General features: G+C 38.6%; 1 protein-coding gene across 3 annotated transcripts in view; it reads left to right on the top strand.

The window, feature by feature from the left end:
- Positions 1 to 7,466: 7,466 nt before the first annotated feature.
- Positions 7,467 to 22,389, top strand: part of PCDH9 (protocadherin 9) — a 654,286-nt gene continuing 639,363 nt past the window's right edge. For all 3 annotated transcript variants that reach the window (XM_088520994.1, XM_088520992.1, XM_088520993.1), the window contains exons 1-2: positions 7,467 to 7,959; positions 9,201 to 12,370. In XM_088520994.1, coding sequence (XP_088377120.1) covers positions 9,335 to 12,370 — 3,036 coding nt within the window. In that variant the 5' untranslated portion in view covers positions 7,467 to 7,959; positions 9,201 to 9,334. The remainder of the gene's footprint in view (positions 7,960 to 9,200; positions 12,371 to 22,389) is intronic.

Genomic DNA, 22,389 nt, shown 5'->3' with positions numbered 1-22,389 from the left:
ATTTTTGAAATGACTGGAGTTCAGTTAGGTGAAGTTCACTAAATTTCGCAGGTGCTTCTGAGGATTGACAGTAGTTGGGAAAAAAAAGTCTTTGTAATTATTAATCCTCACTGGCATGATAATAGCACAGGGAGGGGGATATAGTTTTACAGTGACTGACATACTCTGTAATGCCTAGAAGTAAAAGACCTCCCCAATTACATGACAGGAGATAAACATATCGTTTTTATATTATGCCTTCCTATATCTTCTAGCATCACATGCATTTTGTCAAAGCCTTTAGTCTAAGAAAATCTGTAGCTGTATTTTGCTATTATACACATGTGCTCCCTTCAGCGACAAATAGTCACAGAAACTAGACAGAAAAAAAAAGAAAGTTTAAATAAGACGCTGAATAAACTTCAGTTGCTGGTTTCCAAAATGTCATACCTTGGAAGGAAGTGTCCTCTCCTCATCACCGTGCTGAGGTTTGCAAGTATGGATATAAACTAATCAGAGAGAAGGCCTTCAGCCTACCCTAGCTTTAGAAAGATAAGGGGAAAGACAGGGATATGAAAGGGAATATGAGCACTGATCCCTGTAAATACATCAGAAAATAAAAACTTTCTGCCATACAGCAGAACAAACTTTACCAGAAAACCTACGGCAAGTCCAAGCAATTCCCAATATTGTTTTTTTTCTGTTTTCCTGAGTGACCTTCACAGCAGGGAAAAAAGATTCCCTTGCTTACTGAATGCCAACGTGTCCAGGCCCAGCTCCTGAACAGAGGGAGATTGGTGCCCTGCTATTCTCTCCTATGAATCATTGTGGTCCCCTCCTATCTCCTTACTTTTAGGACTAAAAGCAATCTAATCTACCTGTCTAGACAAGGCTTTGCTCTGGTCTGATCCCTCTCTGTGGTGTTTCTTGTGACATCCAGAAATTTGACAAGGAGAGCAATTATTGATCAGTCTGATGTGTGTTTTGCTGTGATAATTGTCTAAGTACAACTGAGTGATGCCCCGGTAGATAGGTGCTTACTTATTTCTTGAAGCATGTCGTCCTTAGAGCGACAGAAACATTGATAGGGCAGAGGACCAAATGACTAACTTTGATGGAGTTTGTGTTGAAACATCTGCTGCTTGTCAATGTGGGAGGCAGAAGCTGTGATTTATTAGCAGCAAGAAAGGGAAAACAAGAAATTTCACCATTTATTATTCCCCCAAACTATTTTCTGTTTATGCGAGTCCACAAAGTTCCCATGAACCTAAAGTTCTGTCCCATTATCTCTGCATTTTTGCTTTGCTTATTTTGCCATATACATAATAAAACATTATTAAGATCTTTGAGTAGCTTCTGCCCATTATGGAATTTCACCACTAAGTCACTCAATGAAAAAAGTGAAAATCCATGGAGAAGTAAATTGTGCGTTTAGAGTCTCTTAAAATTTGTCTCTTTCAGAATCTAAATAATTTTAAGAATCTTGAATAGTAAATAAACATGAAGGTATTTCGTGACATCTAGCTTATTCTCTGATTGTATACCAAGCAAGGAGCTGAAATTCTGTCTCATGCTCTAATGGGATTTTTTCTAATGGGTTTTTATTCAGGATCTTCTCTTCATGGGGACTTGGTGAAGTTCTGGTTCTCATATGAAGAGAAGTTCTGGGAGGAATTAGCCTCCAGAAAGCCAGAATCAAATCAAACTAAATCCCCAGAAAGCAGTGGCATGCAGGTCCTGAAGAATAAAGATACTTTGCAAATCATAACTTCTTCACTGATGACAGGGAGGTGGCTCAGGAATCTGCACTCCTCCCTTTCCTGAAACAGTTAAAATAGCTGGACAATAATCTGCTCAGTTAAAAGGTGTAGCTATTGCACTACCTCTACTGCTAGAAGGCAAACCACCCCAAAGTGAAAAAAAAAATCAAAAAATAAAAGAAATAATAACCCCAAACTGTAGATTCCTTGGTTTTATCTGACTGTTAAGATACTGTTTTACTTTATTAAAAGTAAAACAGTATCACAACAACACAGTGTTTTTAAACAGAGGTTGGTTGTCTATCTACCTATCTACAATACAAAAAATGAAGCTATTTATATATATATATAAATATATTTTATATTTATATTTATATTTATATTTATATTTATATTTATATTTATAAATATAAAATATATTTATATATATATATTTTTTTTTCAAGAGGACACACATCGATTGCACTACCTCAGTAACCTTTTGCAAATGACAAGGTGTGGCTGACATCAGATATCAGGACTGAAAAGCAGAAGACAGTTAGGTTCAAATTCAGAGATAATACAAAGATGTCAATCTCACTAATGCAAGTTATCAAGAGCATATATATTGATTTAAATTGAGTGTATTCTGTTTTCGACTGATCTATATAAAGACCAGGTCAGAAGTTTAAGGCAGAAAAAAAAAATAAAAAATAAATGCTTGAAGGAGGTCTCATTCGGCTTCTGATCCTGTCAACATTGCATCAGCATAACTCCATCAATCAGATCTACATTACCTTTTGAGGGGAATAAAAATCCTTTAGTAAAGCTTTTTTTCAGACATTGTTTTGTCTGAAAGCCTTTAGACTTCCTTTCTTTTTCTGTCTTTTTTTTTCCTTCTCCTATTTCTAAACAATAAAACATCAATAAGACATGAGGTTATTTGCAGGTCTTGGAATACTTTCACCTTACACAAAAGCCTACTGGTTGGAATCTGCTTCTGTGTTCTGATTCATCAGCTACTTTCTTTGCAATAAATAATATGAGGGTAGTAAAGACCAAAACACTTTTTTTTTTCTTTCTGTGCCACATGCAATTACATCTCTTTAAAGTGGTCCAATAATTGCATTTTAAACGGCATTTGTTTATTACTCTTTTTGCCATTTCCAAATTGATTTTTATTGTTTTACTAAATAGTTACCAGAGCCCTGTGAGGAAAAAAAAATAACAAAACAACAAAACACTCTCAAACAAACAATTCAAATCTCTATGTTAATCTGTGCCTTGAAAAAAACAGCCATAATTAATGGGAGTTCGGCACCTTGCTGTATTGTACAGTGACAAGGATTAAATACTGGCACTGCAAAATGCCAGTTTTCAGCTTGTGCATTTGTAGACCCTTCAGAGCCGTGAACTGACATTTGCAATCTTTGTCAGTCAAAAAAAAATGGCAAATTCAGTTAAATTTAGTTCTGCCATTCAAATGGAATAAAGGTCATCACCTGCCCCTTTTGTGATTTGATTATCCAGGGACTGAGTTTATTTTCCTGAAGGAAGACCCACTAAAAGGGCCCAATTCTACAACTATTACCCCATCTCAGCAGCCCAATTCATCATTATTCATCATTAATGTGCTACTACATTTAAGAGTAAAGATGTAAGTCCTGAATTGTTTACTGAAGTGCTTTTCTATTCCAAGAGCTCTAACAGCTACTCTGTGAAACAAACACATTTTTAAATTCCAAAAATTAGTATAAGAAGCAAGAATTATTTGGCCATTTGCAAATACTGTAGTTACATACGGCTTGTATTACACAAAATATTTTTTTCTGACTTCATTTGACTCCAGTAGCAGGTCAAGCTGTGTACGCAGGAGAGAAGTAAACTGAAGAAAGCTCTAAAATTCAAATCATCATATGTATAAAAACTGGACAAAATAAACAGGGATATGGAGAAAACAGGGATATAAATGGAAGGTTACCACTGAGCAACATTTCTATATGTTGTTCCATCCTTTGTGGCATCTTCCTCCTTTGTCTTCATGAAAGGGTTCTGGTGAGCAGGGGGACAAGTACCACTCTTTGGCACCAGTGCTTACCCAGGGATAACCAGTACTTACACTTACATACACAGGGGTTTTCCATCTCTCAGTTCAAGGAGGAATACTGGGAATACCCTACATGATCTTGGCAAAACTGACAGTCTGGCCTTGGCTATTTTCTATTCAAGCCTAGACTGTGGCTGCCCTTGGTAACGTTTTAAGCAGCATCAAGGGGATAAGGCTTCCAGTGGTTACAGAAAGGTTTGCTAAAGCGTTAGCACACATGGGAATTCACTATTTGAACCCATGGGAAAATGTTTATGATGCATTTTGTCACCATACTGGAATGAAGGGTACATGCTATAGGTGTAGTGTAGCTCAGGCCCCAGTGCCTGATGGCATGAAGGGAAAGAGCTCACTCATTACAATATGAATCAGCTCGCTACATTACGTGGCAAAACCGTCGGAGAGGAAAAGTCATTTTCCTTTAATAATAACAGGCTGTAAGAGGCAATCCCAGGTACAAAATGATCAAGTGACCAGAGCCTGTTCCATGAAGAATGATAACGCTTTATGCTCAACACTTCAAGATTAAAGTCCTTAGTTAGCTAGGCATAATGTGAATCAGTTTCATGTATAATGTATTGTGCAAGCCCATAGCCAATGTGATACAATGTAAGCAATTCCATTTAGTGCAATTTGACTATAGCTAGTACAGAATAATTGGAGTCAGTTTCTAGCATGCTAGAATTTGAGTCAAATATGATCTGGAAAAGAATCTGATACATAATCATATGCAGGGGAAGATAACACACAATGATGTGGAGGAATAGTTAATATGCTATAACGCAGAAGCCATTCTAATAGGTTACAGTGTGATTAGGGGACCAGTGTTCTTATATACCCACAAAAGCCTAACACATTATGGTAAAGATTGGAGACCATTAAGGAACAGTACAAATAACTGGGTATAGCTGCACTCGAGGAGGAGGTAAGGCCAAATACCAGAGTTTCCCCAAATATTAGAGCAACTGAATAAACATTTATTGGAAGATAAAACCTGGCTACCCAAGTGAACACTGGAGGCATTTTAGATAATTTTCTCAAAATTCCGAGGCCTTATAATGCTGCACCAGGCAATTCTGATTGCTACTCAGGAATTCAGGGTTCTATTAATTTCCTTCCAAGATTATTAAAAGCAGTTGTGACAGCTCTATCTAACCCCTTTGGTACTCTGAGTCCCAATTTTACAATCTATTGTGCAAACATTGTAGTCTGAAGACCTATCTTTTCCAAGAGGTTAATAATGTACCATTAGTTAAAGAACTATAGCATTTTAAAGCAAGCCATTAGGCACTAATATGACAGACCTTCAAGTAAACATCTTAGGCATTTAAAAAAAAAAAAACAGAAAACAAGGGGAAAAAGGTGTTTTTTATTATTGTGACTTGTGAACTTGCTGGGTTTAAATCCAATAGCTACTAGTTCAATGAAATTTTATTATTTTTCTTCTTGACTTTTCAGAAGAGTAACCTTGTGTACATGAGAAAAGCTCATTTATGAGCATGTGGTAATCAGTTCTGACTACAAGTTAAAGTCATCCCTGAGCAAACAGAAAACTATTCAGCTTAGCAATAAAGTTAAATAATTATTACCAGGCTATGTGATGAGACTACAATGTGACATTGAAATGACTATGGTGTGATTAGAATAAGAATGGTATATGTCTGTGATGTTACCAGGATGAGGCTATAAAACGTCTGTGATGCCATACTGCTCTGATATGGCTAGTGTCAGAAAAAATGTGTGCATTATTAACGCATACATAAACACACAGTATTTCAGGAGCAGACTGCATTACACAAAATGCTAGTAGTTCTAATTATCTTCTTTATTAATGGCTGTTCAGCTTTGTATTTTAAAGTACGAAAGAATTACATTCTTAATTCATTCACAGATTTTTTTTTTCCTCTAGGCATTTTGGCAATGAAGTTGCTCCTTCTTATCACTTTCTTGACTTTCAATGCTGCAGCCATCCTTCCTGCATTACATAATGAACATTTTTCTTAAAACTATTATTAGATTCAGTTCCGTTTGCTACCATTACTTGATGTCATCAAAACCAGGATCAATCTTTTTTCTCTTTGTCTCAGTAATAAGAGTCTTTTGGACACAAATGCAAAGCAAAGCAGAGCAAAGGATGTTTAATCTTTACACATCACGGGATCACAATGAATGCAGCATTCACCTAGTCTATCAATAGAGTCTGCATCTGTATGACTGGGAAGGAGAGGTGCATATATCAATATGTGTCACATGAAACCAAGCCATGTGAATTAGTGACCTCCAAGAGTTACAAGGAGCTTCCATCTTTAGTTAAATGTGCCAGATGTGCATGCATACATGGGAATATAAAGGTAGGAGCCCGCATCCGGAAAATGTAAAATCTTCTGATGCAAAAACTCAGAGCTCTAGCTCACCAATGTGATCAACTGAAAGTGTAATTGCAGTATTGTGTATGGAAAAAGTCAAATACTGATGTTGTCCTTGATCTTGGTGTGCATATATATTTGGAAGCCTTAACTAGAAATAGCAGTTATTTAGCATGGCCACATATCTAGGCACACTAAATCGGACAGGTGCTCTGTCATACAGTTTTCAAGTTCAAGCTGCAAAAAGCTAGCAATAAAAGTAATCAAATAAAGGTCCATTCATGCTGCAGAAAATGTAGAGAAATGCACTACGTAAAATGCTCTCTATATATAATGCACAATAATCATCTTCTTGTCACACTTTTGAGGTCACTCATATCATAATACATTGACATTTTATTACACTGTCTTCCAGGCATGTGATGCTTCTCTGTGGCTAGCCAGATAATTTACCTGTGTCATTTATGGGGAAGGAGAAATGATCACTTTTACTATTTATCAAACCACAGCGAGGAACGCTCTCCAGCTCCCTGTTTACGCAGCCGAAAACCAGAGCACCATCCAGCAGTGCTCCCCTTTCCTCGGCGCATTCGCGGCTGACCCCTCGGGAAGGGGAAGGGGAAGGGGAGAGGTACGCGGGCGCAAACGGGCGCCGAGACAGCTCTGGCGTCGGAGCACCGTGAATTATAGATGACAAGGCGTGGGTTAAGCGGAGAGCTCAAGAAAGACGCCCGAGCGAGGGCCGCGCCGTGAGGTTTATCACCTTCCCCGGCGCGGCCGCGGAGGATGCGCGGACACCAGCGGCCGGCCTCCGCACACCCCCTCCCCCCGGCAAAACAAAACAAAATAAAACACACGCACACAAAAGGCACAAACACTGATTTTTTTTTTTTTTTTCCCCGATTACCGCTGCGCACCCGCTGCGCGTCTCCCCGGCGGCCGCCGCGGCAGGGCGGCCCCGCGCTCCGCGCTGCCTCCCCGCGCACCCCCCGCGCGTCCGCGCGCGGCGGCGGCGGCGGCGGGAGCGACGCGGGCGGCGGCCAATGCGGGGGCCGCGCTGCGGAGCCGCCGCCCCCGGCTGCGCGGGCCAATGCGGAGCGGCGCGGGGGGGCGGGCAGCGCCGCTCGCGCCCTCCCCCCGGGCTGGCGGAGAGTTATATCAAGAATTTCAGTTCAGAGACGGAGCGAGAGTGTGCGGGAGGCTGGGAGGGAGGCGAGGAGGGGGAGCCCTGCCGCTTCCTCCCATCACTAAAGCAATAACCGATTAGGATTATTTTATTTTATTTTATTTTATTTTTTCCTTCTTTTCGTGGGCAACTGTCACCCCCAGAGAGAAAGAGAAGCACCGCCAGCCCAACTCTTGACATTTCCAGTAAGAACTTGCAGACTTAACGTAGCTGCCTCTGCGCTGCTGAAAAGGGGATGGGAATGGTGTGCAGCGCAGAGTGGAAAATACCCCCGATGTAAAGAAGTGCACCGGATTTTTTTTGATCGCTGCCTTGTTTTGTGTTGTCGCGTGCACGTTAAAACCCCCGAAGGATCGCCGCTTAATAGAGATGAAGCGTGGAGAGGATGACTAACGGCAGAACTGTGAATTTGTTCCTTGGAGTTGCTAATTTGCCACCCCGAAGCAACACATATCTCAAGGAGGAAGCGTTTGGCTGCTGCTGATTTCTCCAAAACTGGTGGTTTACCAGATGCGTTGTGCTGTATCTGCCCGAACAGATCATTGCTTAGCTGCAGCAGATCGTCAAAGGTAGACAACCAACGTAAGTGCAAAGTTACCCATGCACCGGGGTGCATTTCATTAGAAAAAAAAAAAAAAAAGGACACGCAGGATGCTTATCTAGGGGAAAGATCGGCATTTCGGATGCAGTTGATGTTGGTGGCTAGGGCTCACCTACTCGCTGGCTCTGCATCCCTACCTGCATCACTCTGTTGGAAGTAATCACGGGCAGGAGCTACTGTGCAGCTTAATGCAGATAAGATTAGTGCTCGGGGGCTGCCCGGTGCCGCCAAACTGTAGATGCTGAGAGCCTGGCAGCCGTGTAATTCGCGGTTAGCAGAGCATGTAAGCAGAAATCTTTCTGTTGCCTTTTTTTTTTCCCTTTTTTTTTTTTTTTTACCTGCATTATTAGTCTGCAGTATTTATGTGTGGCAGCTGCTAATAACACCCTGGAGGGAGATCAGTGTCAATGGTGAAAGGCTGCACCTTTTTTCCTCCTCCTATGATCAGAAAATATATCCCCCCACTTCCCCTCTGTAAACATACCAGCTGCTCCTAAGTTGCATTTGGAATTTCTGTCCCCTTGTCCCCAGATCCCCATTTTAGGTTATAGCTAAAAAAAAGAGAAGAAGTTAAAGGTTTTAAGCAGAACGAGAAGTATCCAGCATCTGGAGGGGAAACATTGAGCTGAGAGTGTGAAAAACTGTAAGTCCTGTTATTGTCTCATCAGTTAATAGGGATGTGAAGTAGCCAGTGACGACTGCTGCAGTAGCAGCATGTCCGGGTGGTTATTTCCCAGTATGAGAGCAACAGAGAGGGATGCAAGACACAAGGAGCAAGATCTGGGTAACAAGAGCAACAAAACATGTATGGAAGCAAACAACAAATTACATTTGGCAGCTGACATAGCAGTTAGCACCGAAGCCAGAAGTAGTACAGGAAGGTTTTTCACTTGCACTAAATGACTGAGTGGAGGAGGGTGGAGGGGAGAATGCATGTTATGGATTACGCGGTGTACTGAGAAATTATTCAGAAAGTACGTGCCGAAACTGTAGCTGCCCTTATCCTGCAAGTAGTTATTTCCATTCCTTCTCTGTGCAAATGCAGCCAACGGGATATTGGTGCATTCATCCGGGGGTATTGCTAGCGAAAGGGAGCGGTAAGAAAATGTACTGCTGGAAGTGTACATTGCAAAAACAAGTAGTAGTTGGAAATTATGGATTTGTTGTGCCTTAGGAAAAAAAAAAAAAACAATAATGGTGTTCTGTATGGTTGTGTTGACAGTGCTGTCTCCAAGTAAGAAATGAGATGTAATGCATCCTGCAGTCCATGCATGCCTCCTCTTGCAAATCGCGCATCATTCCTCCGTGGAAACCTTTAAGTCCTAAAATCTGGGAAAAGAGTATAAAAACATTATCATGGACCTGAGGGATTTTTACCTTTTGGCCGCTCTGATTGCCTGTTTAAGGCTGGATTCTGCTATAGCTCAAGAACTTATTTACACTATTAGAGAGGAGCTGCCTGAAAATGTACCCATAGGAAACATACCAAAGGATCTGAACATTTCTCACATCAATGCTGCCACGGGGACCAGTGCCAGCCTTGTCTACAGACTGGTGTCTAAAGCAGGAGATGCCCCTCTGGTCAAAGTGTCCAGTACCACCGGGGAGATTTTCACGACATCTAACAGAATAGACAGAGAAAAACTCTGTGCTGGAGCTTCCTATGCTGAAGAAAATGAGTGTTTCTTTGAACTTGAAGTGGTGATTCTACCCAATGACTTTTTTAGGCTGATCAAAATAAAAATCATTGTAAAGGATACTAATGACAACGCACCTATGTTTCCATCTCCGGTTATCAATATCTCCATACCAGAAAACACTCTGATCAACAGTCGCTTTCCAATTCCATCAGCCACAGATCCTGACACAGGTTTCAACGGCGTGCAGCACTATGAGCTGTTAAATGGACAGAGTGTATTTGGACTGGATATTGTAGAGACTCCGGAAGGTGAGAAATGGCCTCAACTGATTGTGCAGCAGAACTTGGATAGAGAGCAAAAGGACACCTATGTGATGAAAATCAAAGTGGAGGATGGAGGCACCCCTCAGAAATCCAGCACTGCTATCCTGCAAGTCACAGTAAGTGATGTCAATGATAATAGGCCAGTTTTTAAAGAGAGTCAAGTAGAGGTTCATATACCAGAGAATGCTCCTGTAGGCACTTCTGTAATTCAGCTTCATGCTACAGATGCAGACATAGGAAGCAATGCAGAAATCAGATATATTTTTGGTGCCCAAGTTGCCCCTACAACTAAAAGATTTTTTGCTTTAAACAACACCACAGGGCTGATTACTGTTCAGAGGTCCTTAGATCGGGAAGAGACCGCTATTCACAAGGTGACAGTGCTGGCTAGTGATGGTAGCTCCACTCCGGCTCGGGCAACGGTTACCATCAATGTCACTGATGTAAACGATAACCCTCCTAACATAGACCTCAGGTACATTATAAGTCCCATCAATGGCACAGTGTACTTATCTGAGAAAGATCCTATCAATACAAAGATTGCTCTAATTACAGTTTCAGATAAGGACACTGATGTGAATGGCAAAGTAATCTGTTTCATTGAGAGAGAGGTCCCCTTTCACTTGAAGGCAGTTTACGACAACCAGTATTTGTTAGAGACCTCTTCCTTGTTGGACTATGAGGGCACCAAAGAATTCAGCTTTAAAATTGTTGCTTCTGATTCTGGCAAGCCCAGTTTGAACCAGACTGCCCTGGTAAGAGTTAAACTGGAGGATGAAAATGACAACCCTCCGATTTTCAGCCAGCCTGTAATTGAGCTGTCAGTTTCTGAAAACAACCGCCGTGGTCTATACTTAACAACTATTAGTGCCACAGATGAAGACAGTGGGAAAAATGCAGACATTGTTTATCAGCTTGGCCCTAATGCCTCCTTTTTTGATCTGGATCGAAAGACGGGAGTTTTGACAGCCTCCAGAGTTTTTGACAGAGAAGAACAAGAGCGTTTCATTTTCACCGTTACAGCCAGGGACAACGGTACCCCTCCTTTACAGAGTCAAGCAGCTGTAATTGTTACTGTCTTGGATGAAAACGACAACAGTCCCAAGTTTACTCATAATCACTTCCAATTTTTCGTGTCGGAGAACTTGCCAAAGTATAGCACTGTGGGGGTGATAACGGTGACTGATGCAGATGCTGGGGAAAATAAAGCAGTGACCCTTTCCATTCTCAATGACAATGAAAACTTCGTGCTGGATCCTTTCTCTGGAGTTATAAAGTCCAACGTTTCTTTTGACCGAGAACAGCAGAGCTCCTACACCTTTGATGTCAAGGCCGTTGATGGAGGACAACCACCTCGCTCTTCTACAGCGAAAGTCACCATAAATGTCATGGATGTTAATGATAACAGCCCCGTTGTCATCTACCCACCCTCCAATACATCTTTTAAGCTAGTGCCACTTTCAGCAATTCCAGGATCGGTTGTAGCAGAAGTGTTTGCTGTGGATATAGACACTGGAATGAACGCTGAACTGAAGTATACGATTGTAAGTGGAAATAACAAAGGTTTGTTTCGTATTGACCCTGTGACAGGTAATATCACTCTGGAAGAGAAACCAACTCCTAATGATGTGGGGCTACATCGTTTAGTGGTCAACATAAGTGATCTGGGTTATCCCAAATCCTTGCATACTCTTGTGTTGGTATTTTTGTATGTAAATGATACTGCTGGAAATTCCTCTTACATTTACGACTTAATACGCAGGACTATGGAAACACCCTTGGACCGGAACATAGGGGACAGCAGCCAGCCCTACCAAAACGAGGACTATCTCACGATCATGATTGCTATTGTGGCAGGTGCTATGGTTGTCATAGTGGTGATATTTGTCACAGTTCTCGTGCGTTGTCGTCATGCATCCAGGTTCAAAGCAGCCCAAAGGAACAAGCAGGGTGCTGAGTGGATGTCTCCCAATCAGGAGAACAAGCAAAACAAGAAAAAGAAAAGGAAGAAAAGGAAATCTCCAAAGAGTTCCCTTTTGAACTTTGTGACCATTGAGGAGTCCAAACCTGATGATGCAGTTCATGAACCTATCAACGGGACAATAAGCCTTCCAGCGGAGCTGGAGGAGCAAAGTATAGGAAGATTTGACTGGGGCACAGCACCACCAACAACCTTTAAGCCTAACAGTCCTGATCTTGCCAAGCATTACAAGTCTGCCTCTCCACAGTCTGCTTTTCATCTCAAACCTGACACTCCAGTTTCAGTGAAAAAGCACCACGTGATTCAGGAACTCCCGTTGGACAACACCTTTGTTGGTGGTTGTGACACCCTTTCCAAACGCTCTTCCACTAGTTCAGATCACTTCAGTGCCTCAGAGTGCAGCTCCCAAGGAGGCTTCAAGACAAAGGGCCCCTTACACACCAGACAGGTAAACGAGCACTTTTACTGGTCTATAAGTACTGCATACAAGTGCCCCATCAACCAGTATTAAAGTGCCAGTATGTTTTTGTTTAAGTCTGATTTTAGCTTACTTATACTATGGGGGGGAAAAAAAAACACAGTAAAAGAGAAAAAAAAAACAGGAAAAAAAAAGAAAAAAGAAAAAGAAAAAAAAAAACACTCTACCCCTTCATGATTTACCTGGGGCTCAACCATGCATTTGCAAAATGCCTCTGATACTTCATGTTTTAAAGAGTGCTGATTGCTAAAGGCCGTATGCATTTGTGCACATGCACAGGCATGTGTATATATTAAAAAAAAGGCTTTTTTTTTTCTCCCCAGTATTTGACTGTCCAAATGTAAAAGTTACTGAAGAAGAAAAACTGTTTCCTTAAATGCCAATTTTAACTCAGAAAAATTGACTGTTTCAAGATTAAAAGGATATGTACATTCAATTGCAAATTTCAGAGTGTGTTGGCTTGAGTTTCTCTTGTGGTTCAAAATGATTTGAACATTCTTAAGTTATTGCTGCTAAAGGGGTTAATTTCTTTCCCCAGTAAAGATAGCAGAATTTGCAAGCTACTTCATCTGTGAAGCACGTGGTTTGTTGGTAGGATATAACTAAGCCATATGGAAGTCTTCCTCTGTTTTGAGTTCAAATGATTTTGTTGTAATAGATTAATGTTGGTATCTCATAGACAGTTTGTTGCATATTTAAAAAAATGGCCAAAGCATACTGTTGAAAGGAATGCATTCTCTGAACACATCTGAATTATGCAGACAAAATCAGCCCATTGTAAATATTTTCTCATCTTAGTAATGCATAAGTGATCTGTCATATCTCATTTTAAACTGTGAAACACGCCATATGAAGAGGGATTAGGAGGCTGAGAAACTCATATTTCAACCAAATCCAGCATTAGTTTTTCTTAGGTCTAATAATTCCTTGCTAATAAAGATTTAAATGCAGCGCTGTCTAATTTATTTTATTGGTGCTTGTCTTTTGCCACTAAATTAGAATGTCAATATAGCCTGTAGATGGCACTAAGGTACTACGTGGCTTACGCTGGCCAGATGCCAGTCCTGCAGTAGATAGGAAGAGGGGGGAGGGAAGGATCAAGCTGATATTACAGCCAAAGAACCTTTTATTTAATGATAGTTGCACTGGAGTGGCCAGTAGTTAAGCTTGTGCATTTGCAAAGGAGCTGTCTTAGCTTAGCTTTTACTGCACCAACTTCCTAGGTGTTGGCGATCACGTTCGTATTCTTGCTGGCGTTGTACCCTCCAAGTTATGGTGATTTGTCTGAATTTATTAGGGATACAAATCTCAGCGAATTGAGCAAGACACATTTAAGCTTGTCTTTGCAAAAAGATTTTGACAGTAGCCAAGTTTAGGATAAAGTCATTCTCCCGCTGCTGCATTAGCCTTATCTAAGATGAATGTGATGTTCCCAGAACTGTGTCTTGACTTTGGGTGTCTGTAAGGTGTCACACTAACAAGATACCGAGAATAAAACAAGCACTTTTGAGGCAGGCCTGTTAAACGTAGCTGCTCTAAAGCTACTCATACTTAAAACGAGACACCAAAAACATCTTAGAAAATTCTCACAAAACCTTAACCTTTCAAAGGACTTTAAAGCACCATAAACTCTCGGAGCAGTGTTCAAGCTGTTATGCGGTACCATATACATACTGTCAGTGTAAGTTAAAAAACATAGCTTTTTTTTTTTTTTCAAAAAAAGGAAGAACTCTGGATAGGATCTGTGGTTATGTGGCTGAAGTCCATATGAGAAGAACTTTCTTTGGCCATTTTAGTTACAAAATATAACATCCCCCACCCACACGCTTCTTTTCTGCTTAGATATGTTGTTAATGAGCTTAAATTAGCTTTCCAAACTCTATTAAGAGACTCAGTTTTCCCTCCTTCCTGGCCTGCCCAGCATGATGAGGCAGTTAAGATCAGGAAAGAGATTTACCTGACAGAATGTATAAGCTCTGCATGGTGACATTGAATATGAGAAGAAAAAAGGACACGCAACATTTTCAGACTCACTTGTGTTCATTTCATTAAATACGCTGGCTTCATCTTAATCATAGCATCAGTATATTTATAGTATTATATATGGACCTGATTCTAATTCCATTCAAGTTTTATTAAGTCCTTTTGATGTTAGTGGATACTCATGTATGATTTGGATCACTCCATGCAAAAGCTGTAATGTAAGTGAAAATGCAACTCTCTCTTAGGCAGGCAATTATTTAAATTGACCTTGTGTATTTTTAGTCTGTGGAGAAAGAGAAAATGGCTTTTTTTAATTAAAAAAATACAGGAAGTAAGCTTTTTACATCCACTTGTCACTTTGGGCTGGAGGAGTGCAGCCAGCAACATTAGTAATCAGTAGCAGTCTTAGTATTACTCCATCTGCAGTTCCTGAATTTAGGATACATCTGGGCTAATATTCTATTGACACTGGAAATAATATACTTTCATAGGTATTTTTTTTTCCTTCAGACAGGATATAGAGGATGAAAAGTATTCAGTCTTAAACTCTTACAGAATAGTAGGATACACTAAAGTCACAGTCTTTGAAGAACCCCTTTATGAAGAGATATTTAATTCTGTGTCACTGTATTGCTTTCTTGGGGTTTAATTTCTCTAGAGCTTATGTTAGAAGTCACAATGAGAGTATAGAATTCACCTGTACCTTCAGCAAGTTTTTTTTTATATGGTTTTGAAAGGGTGTGGGAATTAGTGTGGAGAATGTTAAGACAGGGAAAGAAGAAGTACGAGTTTTATATGTATCTAAGAAGTATTAGCATCCCCCATTCTTACTTACCTTTTTTTCCCCACTTTAAGCAAAATACAGTATATGCTACAGATAAACTTAACCATGAGCTGAGACCCAGGTTCCCTCCTGGCCTTTATTCCAGAAAAAAACATTACTGTGGATGAGTGTATGGCCCTAGAAATCTGTTAAAAATGGCGCTTAAGTAAGAAAGCATTTAGAATTGAAAAATAGATTATTGTTTGATATAAATTTCTTCTTCTTTTTTTTTTTTTTCCCTGGGCAATTTCTGTGCAATTGTCAATAAATACAGTGGAAATTCTGTGGTTAAGTCCTCGCATATCACTTTGAATTGTATAGTTTGATGTTTCAGAAGTACCCAGTCTAAAAACCAAAGCCTTCTTTAAGTGCCTATGTTGCAGAAAACCTGGTGGATGCTCTGAGAAGAGCATTTTTGAATACTTGAACTTGGAATTGTTCTAAATGCTAATTAACATAATTAGAAGTATGGAAAGGATGTTACACAGCTCCAGCTCATATAGCTAAGCTTCCAAAATCAGTATTATGACTCATAAAGAATACTGAAATCTATGCAGGCTTCTCAATCAGTGTTCTTTTCAGTATTTGATTGAACTTTAAAATGTGCTTCAAATTTAGTAAGTCACTACACCAAACAACTACATAGAAATATAGCAGAAGACAACATGTTGTATTCTTCTGTGTGAAAGACCTTTTATAAAAAGCAAATAAACAAACAAAAAACTCCTACTCACTGATGCTAGATTAACAATAGATTAAATAATAAGGGAAAATGCAGCCAATTTACTGTGGTTATTCCAGTTTTAAATTATACCAACTTCATTTAATCAGATTTGAAGTACAGCAGTGACAAATAACACAGGGCTGAAAATATCTATCAGTATGGGTTATGAGAAAAATCTTCAGGCTCCATTCCTAATCAGATAGCATTTAGGCATGTGCTTAACTTTCGTATAAAGTCAATGGGACTACAGTTGATCCTTAAAGTCCAAAAGACTTTAAATGCCGCCTTCAATAAAGATAGCCACAGGCACATTCTAAGCACTTTCCTGTATCAAGATGATAATTTATTAATCCTGGCAATGTGCACAGTTCTAGCAGATTCAGGAAAGCTAAATATATGTTAGCACTATCCCTTTATTTCTGTGCTCTGATGACAGAAAGTAAGGATTTAGGGCTTGACTGACACATTAAAGGCCTTCCATACTAAAGATAGATTTCTAATCATATAGTCAATAATATAAACTCTTTGGAGCTTGCTTTACTCATTTTTCAGTCAATGGACTTCTTGCTTGATCGAGGAATGAGTAGCCAGGTTCCCACTGATCAATGCAGATCTCTTTCGCTTTTGGTGGCAAATGGAATTGATGTCACCTTACTCTGAGTGTTTAAATTTATAACTTTATGTAAGGGAAAAGGAAAGCTGAAAACCTTAATGAGACTGACACATTGGGAGTGGCAATTCAAGGTGCATAAGATGATGGAAAACTGCATTGGAATAGCAGTGCAGAACCTACGTCACCTGCAAATATTAAAATTCTGTAACCATAGCATTCCATAATTCTGTATGTGATATTATTTTTAGTGACACTGTTTTACAGCTTTGTGGAAAAAAATACAATTCTGTTTTTTCTTTCTCTTGTTATGTTTTCTTTATTTTATATGTTAGCATGGGTATTAGTCTTGGTTAAGGACCGATGGAAAACATCTGCATGTAAAATTCAATTTTAGAGTTATAAATATATATATGTATACTAAAATATTAGAAATGCTAAAAATGTACAGTATATTTTTAATATCCTTGTATAACTGAAAAAATAGGTTAACAGATTTTGCTCAACTCTCTAAAAAATTTCCTCTTTCAGCTGAGACCAAGCATGGAAAATTTCAGATGAAAAGAAGAATTTTTCAGAAAGTAAAGAGCATGTGAAAACTGGGGGTTATAATAGAAATCTGAACATAACCTTAAGCTATAATACCATTTTTGATAGTGACAGTAGGAATGCTAAACTAGAATAGGGAACATTTTTTGTATACACTTGCACACAGTAAAAGCTTAGCAAGCTTCCGTTTTCTTTAAAACAGTTTCTCATGCAAAAGACTTTTTCTGAATCACTGGGATCACTTCTGTCCTGACAGGGCATTCACAAATGCTGATATGTTTGCGTCCCACCTGGGACAGAGATTTGGATCCTGAGACTTTAATACTATGGGAATTCTGTGATAATGTTCTTTTATATATAGGAACAGGAAAGATCTTTCTAGCTTCCATTTCAGATTTTCACTTCCAAACAATCTATTCTTCTAGCACAGCAAAACCATATCAGCCACACTTTATTGACAGCAATTTTATTGTAGCTAGAGGCTTACAGTAAGCTGTTTATTGCTGTTTCCTAACTCAGTTGACAGCAATTGGGGAATTAATTTTCTTGCCCCTAATGTGCTTTCTTGGGTATAAACAACAGATGTTAAAGATATGAAAACTGTGACCCATTTACATTCAACAACTCTGTAAGTATACAGCTTACCTGTCTGAAGTTTGTATTTCAAATTATAGGACAATTGCTTCATCAGATCTAGAATTCTCATTTTTGCAATATAACTTTTTATCTAGTTCCGAGAAATAGAGTGCATTATTATTTTGAAGGAAAAATGTGTAATATCTGATGGACCAATCCTCATCTATGCAGATATAGTTCAGGACTAGCTGAGTACAAGTTTCATTTATTTTAAAAGGTGCTGTAGCTTCTTGCCCCAGGACTTATTTGCACCTAATATACAGAATATAATCGACCAAAAGGATTTAACGTTCTATAAGATCTAGCAGGAAGTATAAATGATAGCTGCAATTTTGCTCCTTCTCTTTCAGAATCACCTTCTCCTTCAAAATATCATGGTGGTCTTTAAAATCTATACTCCGCCGTTTATTCAGTTGCTGCTCAGGCACAGCCATTTCACATGATTATGTAATGTTGGTGTTGACTCCATATCAGTGCTTAAGAAAAAAAAATGCATACATTACTTTTTCCTTCTTTTATCACTACTTCTTTGACTTTACAGCCTATGGTAGAATGTGTGTGAAATGCTTTATCCTACTAGTCTGTTATAGGCATTTAGTCAATTCATTTCTGGCTTACATGAGATAGCAGTCCACTGACTGGAAGAAGATTTTTTTTTCCAAGTTGCAGATAAGAAGAGAATGTATCCTATCATATTTTACTGAGGCATGACTATTAAAAAACTTCGAGGGTATCTTTAATTTTACTTGAATTGGTGTCTCTCAGCAAGATACTTGCAGCGTAACTGTTGGTGTTGTACCTAATTGAACTTGTAATTGTTTGTCTAGACACAAAACCTTAAACTACTATCTTAAATTCCTTTGTTTCTTTATAATTAAAATATCATATAAAATAGCTCCTTCTAATATAGTTGCAATAATTTTTATTTTTGTTGTAGTGGATTATGTTTCAGTGAGCTATAAAGTCTCTCTGGCAACAGAAATAGCCATTACGGACAAAAGACACCTTAAACTGATATAATTGTCACACTATATTGGTTGTGCTATTATGAAAACTTAAATAAATGAAATTGTTTTGCAAAACAACATGGGTGCAGTGGTACAAAATGACTTGTATCTTACTCCTTTAAGCTAACTGTTCAGAGAAGCATTTGGTTCACTATAACTTCTATATTCACGACATCGTCATCAAACTAAAAAAACAAACAAACAAAAAAACCCTTTAATTTCAGATCTTGGAAAGATTTGTCTTGTTTTCTCACTTCAATTTTCCATTTTTCCGAGTGCCATGAATTATGAGTGCTGATAAGGAGGTGCTTACAAATCCGATTTGTAGCCATATTGAGATTTCTAAAATGCAGCAACATTAAAAGTTGTGCTTTAATTTTTCTTTCTTTTTTGTTTTTCTTTTAACTTTTTGTGGCTAATTAGTTGTGTGTGAGATTTGTTTTAAATTCTTGGGTAAGGTTCTCCAGCATCTTCTATTGCATAGTTAACTTGAACTGAGTCATTCGCCAGTTTATCCAAAACTAACTTCAGTTGCCATATAGATTCTGTAGTTTTTATGAATTGATATTATACTTTTGCCATTTCTTTTTCAAAATACCACACTTTTTTTTTTCCAGAAATATGAATATTATCCAGGAGTATTCACACTTATTCCAACAAGAAAAATACAAAGAGCCTTTTCTCACTATAACAGTTCAAAATTTGAAGCCAAATCCAAAGCAGAAGTAAATCTGGTGTAGCTCTTGATATTAACTTGTTTAGAAAATCAGTAACATAACACTGAGATAATATTTTCAAAATCTAAAAAAAAAAAAAAAAAGTAAAATGAAATCAGACTTAAGTATACTTAAAACTATTAAGATAACTATCGCTCTTGATCTGTAAAATGCTTAGTTGCCTCAAGCTGATATTCTTCTGTTCTTCCTCAGTCCTTACAGTCAAGTAGGATGTGAGCTACAACTACTTTTATTTGTAATTTTGCAGGATATTCTTAGTATGTCCTAGGCTACTGTGTGTGTGCTACTAGTGATAAAATCATGCAGTTGATTTTCTTAATTGTTCCATAAAAGATGCTTGTACAATATTTTCTACAAAGTGAATTACTTTCAGCCTATGCCTTACATGCTCATACAGCCCTCAGAGCACCAAACAACCTAGGAGGCAGTCCATGTTTTAGTTGGGAATGGTGTCTACCACTCCCATAGTTTCTCTTTGCTTGGTATGTCATAGTAATTTCTTTAGAATAGCTAAACCTGCTGGAAGCAAAATAACATGTGTATCTGGTCTCTGGATGCATAGACAGGTTGTAATAGATCCAGAAGGGAATACCATTAAAATGCCATGTTAAGTGTCTAAGACTATATTTTAAATCCTGTCTGAAAATCTCTGCTTCTTAGAAACTCATGAGATATGGAGGCAATTGTGTTTCTGTGATAGTAGAATATGTGAAATGTAGGATGTATATATCTCTATATATGATTAGGTTATTCTTACAGGGAATGTTCACTGAGATTCCTTAAGACTAATTAAGGATTTGAAGGAATACCTTGAACTTTATGGGGCAGTACTTTTAACTACTAAGGTTTCTATGGGGTCTCTATTTTCTCCTAGCAGCATTTCTGGAAGAAAGTTTTAACACCTTACTTTTACAGGAGTGGATCTGGGAACTCCAGTAAAGGGTGCAGATTTGTGAATTTTGATTAAAGAGAACATCTCTTCCCTGTGCAGAGTAAGATGTAAAATCCAAAGAGGGCTGATATTTGATCTGTGGTTTTAACAAGTTTCCACTTAGTGAGTTCGTTTTTGTGAATGCTATTTTCACGTCAACCCACTCCTTGCAATACATAATGTATATATTTAAATATTATGGTTGCTTCAGGTACCCATCTTCTGTTTGTGGATCTGCCCTAAATTCTGCAAATGTTGTTCAGAAAAAATAGAGTATTTATTTTGTATAATTTTCACAGTATACTAATTGGTAGGATCTGTGTTTCTTTTGATATTATGGTGGTTCATCTTGTCTAACTTATGATTGTACACCAAAGCCCTGATGCTCCACTGGGTACACAATTTATTACATCCTGAAGAAAATACGCTTGTTAAAACCAGTTGCCAAGGTTGCTGGATAAAGCAATGTGAAATGAATCCTGCACATAATTACTACTGACCAGTGTGATCTAGTCCAAATTTCTCACGAAAGTCAATAGAAAGACGTAAGACTAAGTATTTCTATAGGAAAAAATTTTATTTAAACAGTGTATACATGCAAAAAAATGTATAGTGTCCATAGTTACCTTTGGGGAGGTCCACTGTAGAATATGGATCAAATCCAAATGCTTATGAATCAACAGATTAATTTTTATTTACTTTTTATTAACATCAGACCATTTGTGCAGCTGCTTTTTTTTTTTTTTTTTTTTTTTTTTTAGGAAAACAGTGCAGTGAAATGCTGTTTATTTTGGTTGGTGTTTCTGTTTTTCCTCAGTGCTACATGAAACCTCATCCTGTGAAGCCACTTTGGGTAGAGAAAAGGGAAATTGTAGACTTCTGATCTTTAACCTCTGTCATATCTGACCATTGGCATCACAGTGTAAAAATTCTATTTTTACCTCTCAGTTATAGGTGTATGTCCATAGCTGTCTGAATTTTCAGTCACTTGTCAGCTTGTTTCACAGTTGCCATTTCAAAAATACAGGTCAAAATATCAGTGAAGTGCTAGTCTTAACCAGTAACAGAACCTGAAATGGCCTTCAGTTTGTGACAGCAGGGCCCTGTAACTTGGATCACAGTGAAGCTTCAACATCCCCAGCAGCAGGAGGTAGACTATGTACCAGTAGTAAAGAGCTAGTCATCTCCTATATTTTAACAAGTTCCAGATTAAAATAAATAAACAAATAAATGAAATCTGCATTTGTAAACCTCGCCTTTTAAAATCTAATCTCTCCCATGTACAGGAGATGGACTTTGCTATTGGATATTTCATCAGTTTCATTTCAGAAAACTGTTACATCTGTCAAACATTTCTGTGTGAAATGAACACCTCTTTTTTTCGCCCTTTGCATGCTACAAGAGCACCAGGTTGTCAGTCAGCGGAAGTGCCAAATCAGACGAGAGATCCGCTCCTGAGAGTGGCATTTTATTTTTCTGTTACAATCCCTCTTTTCTTCCTTGAACTACAATTAGTTTAAAGTGGCAGTGCCTGCCTTTACTGTGTGAATAGATGGAGATAGCTGAGGGCCCCTATGACTGGTTTGCCCTGATCGTGTTTGTCTTGTCTTCTGCTGCCCACCCTTTCTAGGGGGTTGGTAAAGTCCAGTTGGAGAATGAGACTGCAGGTGTGTATTGCTTCAAATTAGATGAATGTGAACGTGAGTCGCATGTGAATGCAGTTTAAATATATCGTGTCACTAAGATGTTCCTATTTTTGCTTTTCTTCCTTTTTTTTTTTTTCAGTGGGATTAATACATTGCAGTTAACCTCACACAGACCAAAATATTTAACTGGTGGAGTAAAGCCACTTCTGGAGGGTCTGCATAGGCCTTCAGAGTACATCAAGGCAAATGGAGAGTCTAGAATTTTTAATAAGTATTTGCATTTGCTAAAATTTTATCTTTTAAATCTGCTTCACTGATTACATATTAGCCTCAAACTCTAGAT

This window comes from Tinamus guttatus, unplaced genomic scaffold, assembly GCF_059628265.1.
Source record: "Tinamus guttatus ecotype Peru unplaced genomic scaffold, ASM5962826v1 Tinamus_guttatus_pri_ptg000109l, whole genome shotgun sequence".
NCBI classification, from domain to species: domain Eukaryota; kingdom Metazoa; phylum Chordata; class Aves; order Tinamiformes; family Tinamidae; genus Tinamus; species Tinamus guttatus.
This window is presented reverse-complemented; position numbering and strand designations above follow the sequence as displayed.